The 10070-nt window shown below is 33.1% G+C and overlaps 1 protein-coding gene across 2 annotated transcripts in view; it reads left to right on the forward strand.

The window, feature by feature from the left end:
* The window catches only part of LOC108691672 (polypyrimidine tract-binding protein 1), a 381205-nt gene that overhangs the window by 354086 nt on the left and 17049 nt on the right, over positions 1–10070 (forward strand). For both annotated transcript variants that reach the window (XM_018199534.1, XM_018199535.1), the window contains exon 7: positions 6974–7025. In XM_018199534.1, the coding sequence (XP_018055023.1) occupies positions 6974–7025 (52 nt within the window). The remainder of the gene's footprint in view (positions 1–6973; positions 7026–10070) is intronic.

Genomic DNA, 10070 nt, shown 5'->3' on the forward strand with positions numbered 1-10070 from the left:
TGACGAAAACTCCGCGTTGACAAATTGTTGCGATTGCGCGGCAAACTTTCTATAAAATCAACTCTCAGAAACAAAAAATCCGTAGATGTAATAAATATACAGACTGTGCATTCACTGATCTTAACATCTGTGCTCCGTTAGAATAAATTGAGCATGCACTATTAAATTTATAATGCCAAATTGTACCAAATTTCAATTATTTTTAATTATATTCCTGCCGAATATGTTATTAATTCGACTAAAACAATGAAGTTAAACAACTTTCAAGAAAATATATTAAATTTGATTCGTTTAGCTTATTATTTAATCTTTTTAGTTTTCAAGTGCACATGTTAAAAGAACGATGTTTACTTTGAAACTAATCATAGAAATGAGTTGATTTACATTTTAACACAGATGGAAGTTAAAAGTAACAAAATATTATTTAAATCAATGGATTGAGTTATTATGATATCTAATATTGCTCCTTTGATATCTAATAGTGTCAGAATCTCTCTTCAACTCAATAAATCTTAATAAATAGAGAAAAAAAAAGAAAGAAAGGAAAGGAGCGATATGATCAAGCTATTTCATTCTTTCTAAACCGAAACTGATAACTTCATAGGAATGTGCAGAGTTTATTTTTATTACGTCGATGAAAAATTATAGAACTGTCCGTGGATTATTTCGGGATTATCTCTCCCCGTGCTCTGTGATTTCTCGCGATTATCATCGATCCGTCCGTTTATTGGTGCAATCTCGGGGTAAATACTGGCGGGATGCATCGCGACTTCATATCCGCTCGTGATCGAACTGTTTTCGGTTGGACGCATACATCCTTCGAGCCGGAAACACGACGGGCAAAAATTTGAACATCAAAATTGAAATATTTTCCGTTTTATCGGAAAACGGATAAAAACATGTACGATCCAACAGTGCGCTGCCGTCGCCGCCGCCGCCGCCGCCGCCGTTGCTTTTCCGTATTACGCGTTGTAAATAGCGTACACCGTTTACCGTTCCAGGGAAACGCACCACAGTTGCAGTTGTAGCTGCAGCCGTGATGGCGAGCGAAGGAGAAAAAGAAGCGAGAAATGCGCATAGCCGAGCGAGTTATTACAGGCGGTCTTGCGGCCTGTAATGGACGCTGCGGATGTGTGAACGTAATGGATGGAACTGTAATCCATATATTCTAAACATTATCATCGTTATCACCTTTTCCGCCTTCGCAAGCCTCAGCCTTCGCTGAATCCGTCCGCGCGAACGATCCATCTACTTTTAATTTACTCGGTTTACAATCTCCGAGCTTAACACACACATTCGCGATAATGGTCCTGTGATAATCGAATTCTCTATTTGATGTAATACGAGCCAGCGTTATGAATATCGTACTGCCGTACATCAGTTGAAACGTAATAGGTAAGGTAAATAAAAATATAATAAGATAAATGTCGCAATAACTGAATATGTCCATCTAATTGAGAAATCACAGTAATATACATATTTGTAATTATTAAAATATTTGTCAATGGCAATAAAAAAATGAAGGAAAGAAGATAGAATCTTGTATCAAAATAAATAATAAAAAAACATAATTTTAATTGCAAATTGTTGTGAAAAAAATTATTATTCATTTCAAATTTCGCAGAGACCATCGTATTTTCACTCATCTTGAATAAGCAGACATATAATGTTTACGTATTCAAATTTTTTATTGTATTATATTTATCTAAACATGTAGTGCTTTTATGATTATAAGAAACTGAAAATTAAATTTTTCAAATTTTTAGTTTCTTAAAATAAAATTTAAAAAATTTTTTAAATTTAATTTTCAGTTTCCTATAATCATAAAATAATCACTTAAATAAATACAGTACAATGTTTTTAAATAATAGATAAAAGAAATTAATTTATATTATTAGTATTAATTGTATCAGTTACTGATACAATTAATATGATATAATATATCAATGATATTACAGAACATATTACAGATCATATCTTTTTATTCAGTCATTGAGACATTTACCTTATTTTTTAATCAAAAGCAGTTATTACACAATGTATTGTTACCGCGCTATACAGAACTCGCGCGTTACAGAAAAAAAAGAAAGAAAGATTTATTGTGAAAAAATGCAACATACTAGTCTACATGTAATTGCTAATTTTGAAAATTCCAAATCCGAGCAATTTACGTAAACACAATTATCGTAAAATGATTCTTATTGCTTATAGCGGAATATAAACGTGTAACGATAATGAGATCTACTTGCGAAAATGCACCAATTTTTATCGTTATCGATGCCTCTTTAATGGGCAGGCTTTAATTATTATACTCGACGTTTATATTCGGGAAAATTTCGCTATTCCGTAAATACAGTCTCGTACATTTTAAATGATTTTTAAAAGTCTCTTTGGAAAATTTTCTCGCTCTTTATCGGAAAAAGTTAATTATTACAACGTACAAACAGGCGAAAAAAACTGTTGAAAAACGCACCAATTATGCAATACTTAAAAACAAGTATTGTCTGCCTGTAAGCTTTAATTTAGTAAAAAAAAATTAAGAAAAGAGAGATCGTGAAAAAATTAAGAAAAGAGATCGTGAATTTATCGAGGCATTGTATTTTCAGATTCTTATTTATTTTAATATAGAATTTTGTTTTATTATTGTATTGATTATTGCACACTGAAAAAATTGGTTGACTTATGTATTATCTAAAGTAATAACAGATTATTTTGATGAAATATGAACAATTCATTATCTTAATTAAAATAAGACAAATTTAGTCGCGTATATTTTAATTACGATAACGAGACATTTGATAAATTCTAGTAAAAATAATAGGACTTTTGGTTGAAATAGATTATTTAATTATGATAAGCAGAAATCTGTTAGTTCTACTAAGTATTTTTTTTAACCAGACATTATTTTGAATTTGGATATTATTTATTACACACACTAACCGTGTCTAATCAACTCTAACCGTATCATATTTAAAATGTTCAGATTGCGTATCAAAATTTAATTATAATAATTAAAAATTCTATTTACTTTTATCAAAATTCACTGAACCAAATACTTATATCTTATTAACCATGACTTCCTCCGTGCATTATTTAATTTCTCGAATTAAAAATTATAAACAATTATATGTTTTCATAAAATCTTTTGAAAAAAAGAGTTTTTTTTTTTTTTTAAATTTGTTGAAGGACATACCGTTGCATTGTAATGTAATTGCATTTTCCCTTGTTTGTTTAAATAAGAATATTTTGCCTCGATTCAGTTTGATTAAAGAATTCCATTTTTCGAAATTCGCCATGAACATTGCGCACCAAAGGACAAGTCGCTTTGTCGACTTGTTTAAAAAAGAAGTGTCTCGTAGTTCAAGTTCTGCCCGCGCCGTTGGCACATGAAAAGCCTTTGTCCCAATTGGTGTATGCGTATATCACAGATATATACAGTATGGTTGCATACATCTTTTCTCCCTAGAATTCCACTAATTACAGAATCGTTGTTGTAAAGCTCACGGCGCGTGTTTCACATTCTTTCAAGCCGCTTCCACGTTGCGTATATTCCCTTTTAGCATCAGAATTCCATTTATTATTACAGCAATTTTTTCCCATATTTCCTAAAAGATGCGCGCGTGCAGTAACATGAAAATTGAGAATTAATTAATCAAAGAATACACTTCTCTGCATTCGCTGCTATTTTGCGATGTAGATATCCACGTACTCATTAGCGAGTTTTAAAAATTAGTTTGCATTACTGCAAATTACGTCTCTTATGTGATTTTTCTTTCTCCAAATGATTTAATCATTAAAACGTAATTTTTTCAAACATGAGAGAGAGAGAGAGAGAGAGAGAGAGAGAGAGAGAGAGAGGGGAGGGAGAAAAAAGTAGTGACATGGAGTCGAAGAAAGTACAATATCATCACATTGATTTTGCGAGAACAAACACCTTTGTAGATTTCTGCAAAGCAATTTCGAATGCAAGAGTTTTACAAAGGCCGTAAAGATCACGAATTTGTTTATACGTCGTACTTCGCGTGCCACGATCAAAGGAAGCGTGATCTCAAAAGCGCGAAGCAGAAAATACAGCTTGCAAGAAATGCATCCTCATACGCAGTTTTATATTGCGGCGCAACGTTCCGCGATATTGCGGTCGTTTTGTTTTTTTTTTCTTCCTATTCTTCCGATGATGCGTTTCTCTATTTTCAATTTTGCGAATTTATCGTTGCGTTAGCGGCGAAATATAAACTTCTCATTCGGCGCGGGTCGCGTGCAATATTGAATATTTGGGAGCTAAAACGCAGCTCGCATTAGCGTTTCCCTTCCATCCCTCCGTCCGCTCCCGTGTCCCGCTTGCAAATTTTTCATTTCTCCTCGCGGTCACGCTTTTACGAGCTTTTTACGTATTTACTTGGTGGACGCACCCTTTCGACAATCTCGAGCGTCAGAAAATAACTCGGCGTGGGAAATCACTCATTGGTATTAAATAGCTATTCAGAATTATTCGGTCGTGATATCGAGTGTAAAGTTAGCACCTCATTTTTTAATTGTTATTTTAACTTGGGAATAATCACATTCATTTTTTGCGATCAGATAAGGTGTTTTTACATCTCAATTAAAATCATTATTTATAATATACTGTTATTGATTGTTTTCTTATTGATTTATTAGATTTGAAAACATTGTGGATTTAATTATAATTTTCTGAAAAAAAGTAAGTAGAAACTATAATAAATAAAATATTGAAAGAAATACACACGTAAGTTAAGTAGTTTATTATGATATTATTTCTTAAAAAAAAAAAAAAGAATTTTTTATAGTTAATATAACTATAGTCGCTTATTGCGACTTTTGAATGGCATTACATATTTAAAGATTCATAAAGAATAATTATTAAGAAAGTAAAAAAACATGTTAAAGAATATCCATACAATATTTCACAATTCACATTTTTTCGCTGGGATATAAAAATACCCCAGGTGACTATTCCCGAGTTAATAGTGGTAATCGCCGGAACTTTTTAAAAACATTAAAGAACTTCTCTGCTCTTCAAAGGAAACTAGAACTCTAATCAAAACTCTCGAGAACTGAAGTTAAGGTGTTAATTTCACGTGCTCAAATCAATGCCATTTGTCAGACCAGTCTAATGAGCCTAATAGACGTGAGATCGAAATAATGATGTTTCTATATCAACAACATGATGAATATCTATAATATAAACAACAAGGAATGATTTACAATCGATCGGGTTGAAAAGCCGATAGATTAAAAAATCATTAATCCCTCGGTGCTCCGGTGCTACGGCTAAGCCGCGGGAGAGCCAACCGTACACAGTTGACCGTTGCGAACGCAACGGTTATACCGGGCCAAATATTTGCATTCGCGGTATTAATGTGATCATCGGCATTGTCGACCAAATATATGACAATGACGGCCGGCGGTTTGACGTGAGCCGTGCGCGATTATTAGCCCGCGGCTCGACATCGTATATGCCTGTAAATATTGCGTGATACTACTCCCGTCGCCGTGGCTGCCGCCGTTCGCCAAAGAGGCTTTTGAAAATTCATGCGAACGTTACCCCGGGCCTTTGAATATATCGCCGGTATTTATGCAGAATGCCATTCCGCGACCGCGCCTGTTGTGTCGCAAATCAATTTTTTTTAGAACGCCCGTCCGGTTATCGTAATTACGAGCTGTTTTACCAGGGATTTCGATAGCTGCTTTTACCGAGGATAATTGCCGCATTATAAGTCTGATAATCCACACGCCCGTTTTGTAGCTCGTTGCCCTGAAATAAATCGCTTTGTCGTAATATCCACACCAATTATTTTGTAATTTCGTCGCTGCGAAATACCGCTAAACTCATAATTTTCATCGGTCACGTCCTGCCCGAGCTTGTGTGTAACTATACGATTATGACAATTGTAGTCTCGGACGTTAATTATGAGGCTCAATCGAGGTAATTTTTCGCGAAACGCCTGCAGGTCTCATCGCCTTGAATTTCGTTATCATTGTAAACGAATATGTAATTATAATTTAACAGGTTAATTCATCCTTGTAATTATATTTGCTGATTAAATTATTTAACAAGGAAACACAATCAAATGTTCTATTATATTTTAATAACTTGTAGACAAAATTAAGAGAGACACATATTTTTTTATAAATGCTTCTGCATATTAAGTGAATAAAATCTTCTTTTGAAAAAAAGAATTTTGTTCCTTTTTCTTTCTATAAATGAACGAACTTCTTTGATAAAAATTAAAAATTAAAGATTATTATTATTATTATTATTATTATTATTATTATTATTATTATTATTATAAAGAGAATCCCGAAATTCAACTTTTATTTAAAATATTTTTTTTATATCTGATGGTTTATTGTTAAATTTATAATGTGAAATTATATTCAAGAGTTTGAATTATTTTTAATCATTTCTATATGTCGCGCTCTTACTCAATATATCATTAATTTAATTGAAATAATTAAACACTCAAGAAAATGTATTAAATTTGACTCAAATTTAATTTATTATTTACCAAGTGCAGTTAACATGGATGTTATTTACTTTGAAACTAATTATAGAAATGAATTAATTTACATTTTGACGTACATGGAAGTTAAAAATAATAAAATATCATTTAACTCAAGAGATTAAGTTATCATTCTACAATATCCAATTAGACGATATTCATTTAGGAAGAAAAAAACCGATTTTTTTTCGAGGAAAATTTTCCCTTAACGTTCTAAGAAAGCACTTGTAAAAAAATTTGTATCTCTTATTTTTCTCTCTCTCTCTCTCTCCTCTTCTCTTTTCAATATATCTAAAGCTTGTTAAAATCGAAAGATGATACTTCGTTATATTTGTTTGTAAGAAATAAAAATCGTCTCTTATAAATCAAAATCAATTGAGATAAGATTCCTTATAGATAATAAGTAAGTCAATCGATTTTTTTTCAGTCAAGGCTTATTTTGTATGTTACAGATCTTCACGCGCTATGGCAAGGTCTTGAAGATCGTCACCTTCACAAAGAACAGTAAGTATCGTGCTTAATATGTGTATCGTCATTGTTTCGCGACCTAGAATCGATGTGCCAAAGGGAGAACAACGGTCGGAGCGGCGGCACTCTAGCAAGCGCTGCACAGATTCCGCTCTCGTTGGTAGATAGGCCACTTGGCACTTTAGTACTTCAATGTGATTCAAGTGCGTCCTGGCCTGTCGGCGTCGTTGCACGCACTTGGCGTCGTTAGTAGTTTCGCAATCGCGTCGAGTATCCCAAAGGGTGTCTTCTTGAAATTCATCTCGAAGCGAGATCATTGCGAATATTATGAAATCGGGGCGAACGATGCATGAAAATTTAATGGCAACGTTTATTGTGTAAGGATCCATGTCACATCTCAAAGCATTACCAAAAATATAAAAATTTTATTGCTTATTCTGTTAATATATCTAAATATCTATAAAGTTTGAATAGAATTATCTTATTGACTTTAGTCATTTAACTTTTTTAAGTTATTTAATTTTTTTGTTTTGATTCTTATATAAAATCCCGTTTTTTTTTTTTTTTTGTAGTATTACCAATTTTCGATGAAGAATTAGCTTTATGAATTAAATCATTTTTTTTTTATAAAAACTAAAACTGTAACAAATATTCGCGGTCAAAAATTTATTTTGAATCTAGTTTATTAACTCGTTTAAAAGTTATTTATTTAAAAGTTATTTTTATTTAAAATTGCAGTAAAATATAGTCATGCGATGCACTAAATTATTTGTTGTTTTTTTTCTTTTTGCAGTTAAAGCTATTTATGACCAAAATTGTTTACTTTTGATTGATTCTGTACAGTCAAAACATCCTTAAATCACGAATTGTGACTAACTTACAAATAATACAAGCTTTTCCAGCACGGCGTGCAACAAAAGAGAAAATACCTGATGACACATTTGAAATCTCAATGAACTGATGTCTCAAAATTTTCTCTGTCCTGATCTAAATCCCATCTAAATTGTTAGCAAAGAGTTCAATATCACGCGCAATCTCTCGGTATACTCATTATATAAAAGGTGCAAGGAGAGCCTTCGGTATGTAGCCGGCGAGCATGTTACTAATTCATGTTTGCAGTAGATGAGCGCGAGAGAACATCATTATTCCGCGTTTGCATGTGCGTCGGTGTGCGATTGTGCACAGGTGCGTCGGTGTTTGCTGCGTCGCAATAAGCGATGCGCGAGTCATGATGTCGAGCTTCCGCGTGGTTGCATATATATATATATACACACACGCTTCGGGGGTTCTCCCAGAATTCAGCAGAGATCGCTAGCAGGTCTCGACTGTGAAACGTCCCGGTCTGTGTTTGCCATCTATAGCTTTTGGCCATAACAAAGCACCTCCACACTGAAAAAAGAGGTCTGGTTGCATTAATTGGAATTCTAGTTGAAAAGAGACACCAGAATTTTCTGGTTGAATCTGTTATAATTCTAGTTGGGATAACCAGAATTCTAATTGATATATGAATATCTAATTCTTCTGGTTCTTTCGTTTATTTTCAACTAGAAATTTTTGCACAAATTGACATTCTATATTTAATAAAAAATAATATTTCTTATAACAATTTTAATATTATTTTATTACTCCTTTTATCGTTGTTATCGCTTTTTGCAAGAAAATACAATAAAATTGAGAGATTCAAATATTGATAAAAAGTATATATGAATTTCATACAGTCAATGATATGCAAATTTTTTAATTTAAAATTGTCTTTAATTAAAATTATAACAAGAATAAAAAATTAAATATAATAAGAATACGTTTTGTAATACTTCACCTTTTTTACTATTGTTACGAATTCTAATTAAAGACAATTTTAAGTTGAAAAATTTGAGCATCAATAATTATTTTAGACTTATATAATCCTTTTATTAATATTTGAATTTTATTTTATATATAAGATCTTTATTATTATAAATTTATCCTTTTTTTTAATAAATTGTGTAAAGAGTGTTTTATTTAGGCTAAGGGAATGTGTAGTTCCGACGAAAAATTTTAAAAGTGCGTTTTGCGTCGCGAGAAACTCGTAAATAATATAAGGATTTTGTATTAATGCAAATACATATAATTTTACGCGTTATCGAACTATACGAAAAGAGCAGTCACTCACGAGCAGCGAAGGAAATCTCAGACGATATTTCAATTATTCCTTCTAAATAACGTAAAACGAATTACTCCGACAGTAAATAGCACAAAAGCAAAATCGTCAGCGGTACAAAAGTAAATTATCCCACTTTACCATATTATTCTGGCTTACGACTCGAACCTCGGAATTTTCAAATGACAGATTGCAATAAAAAACTTTTCAATGAAAATGTCTACGTTCGGTTACTGACGTTGCGTCTGCGAGCAAAGTAAACGTTATCATCGCGATTACCTCGTTACCACGGCTATTCTGTCTGGGGGAAAGGGAATTACGATTGTCATGAAATGAAAAGCGGAGCGCGCGTCATACTTCTTTTTCTAACGCTCGTAACATCGTGGCTCTCCACCGCCAGGGGGAAGAGAGCTCTCTTTTTCGCTTCCGCAATTCAGATTCAAAAATTAAATAACATCGCCGCGGGCGCCGATCCTTTGTTTCGTATCATACGCGCTCGTAATGAAATATCACAAGTGGGGCGCGCACGGCATAGTCGGAGTTGCACGAATTTGACGTATACGTATGCGAGATTAAAACTCGCGAAATTGCTATTGCCTTGCGACGTTTCATTTAATTGAGATTTAATGACAATTATAAATCTGACCGCGGCACGCGCGCGTATACGACTCGATGCGAAAAGCGGTGTTCTCTATTAATTTCGCAAAACATCCGGTCTGCTTGGTGATTTTAATGTTTGCCTTCTTCCGTTTACTCTCGCGAATCTGTATACGCGATTTGTGTGGAGCACACATAAAGGCACTCGTCACATTAGTATTTATCTGCACAATCATCACTCACTTTACACTGTAAAAAAAAAATATATAAAATTACATAATGTAAATAGTGGAAGTGTGTGTGTGTGTGTGTGTGTGTGTGTGTGTGTGTGTGTGTGTGTGTGT

This window comes from Atta colombica, unplaced genomic scaffold, assembly GCF_001594045.1.
Source record: "Atta colombica isolate Treedump-2 unplaced genomic scaffold, Acol1.0 scaffold49, whole genome shotgun sequence".
Classification (NCBI taxonomy): Eukaryota; Metazoa; Arthropoda; class Insecta; order Hymenoptera; family Formicidae; genus Atta; species Atta colombica.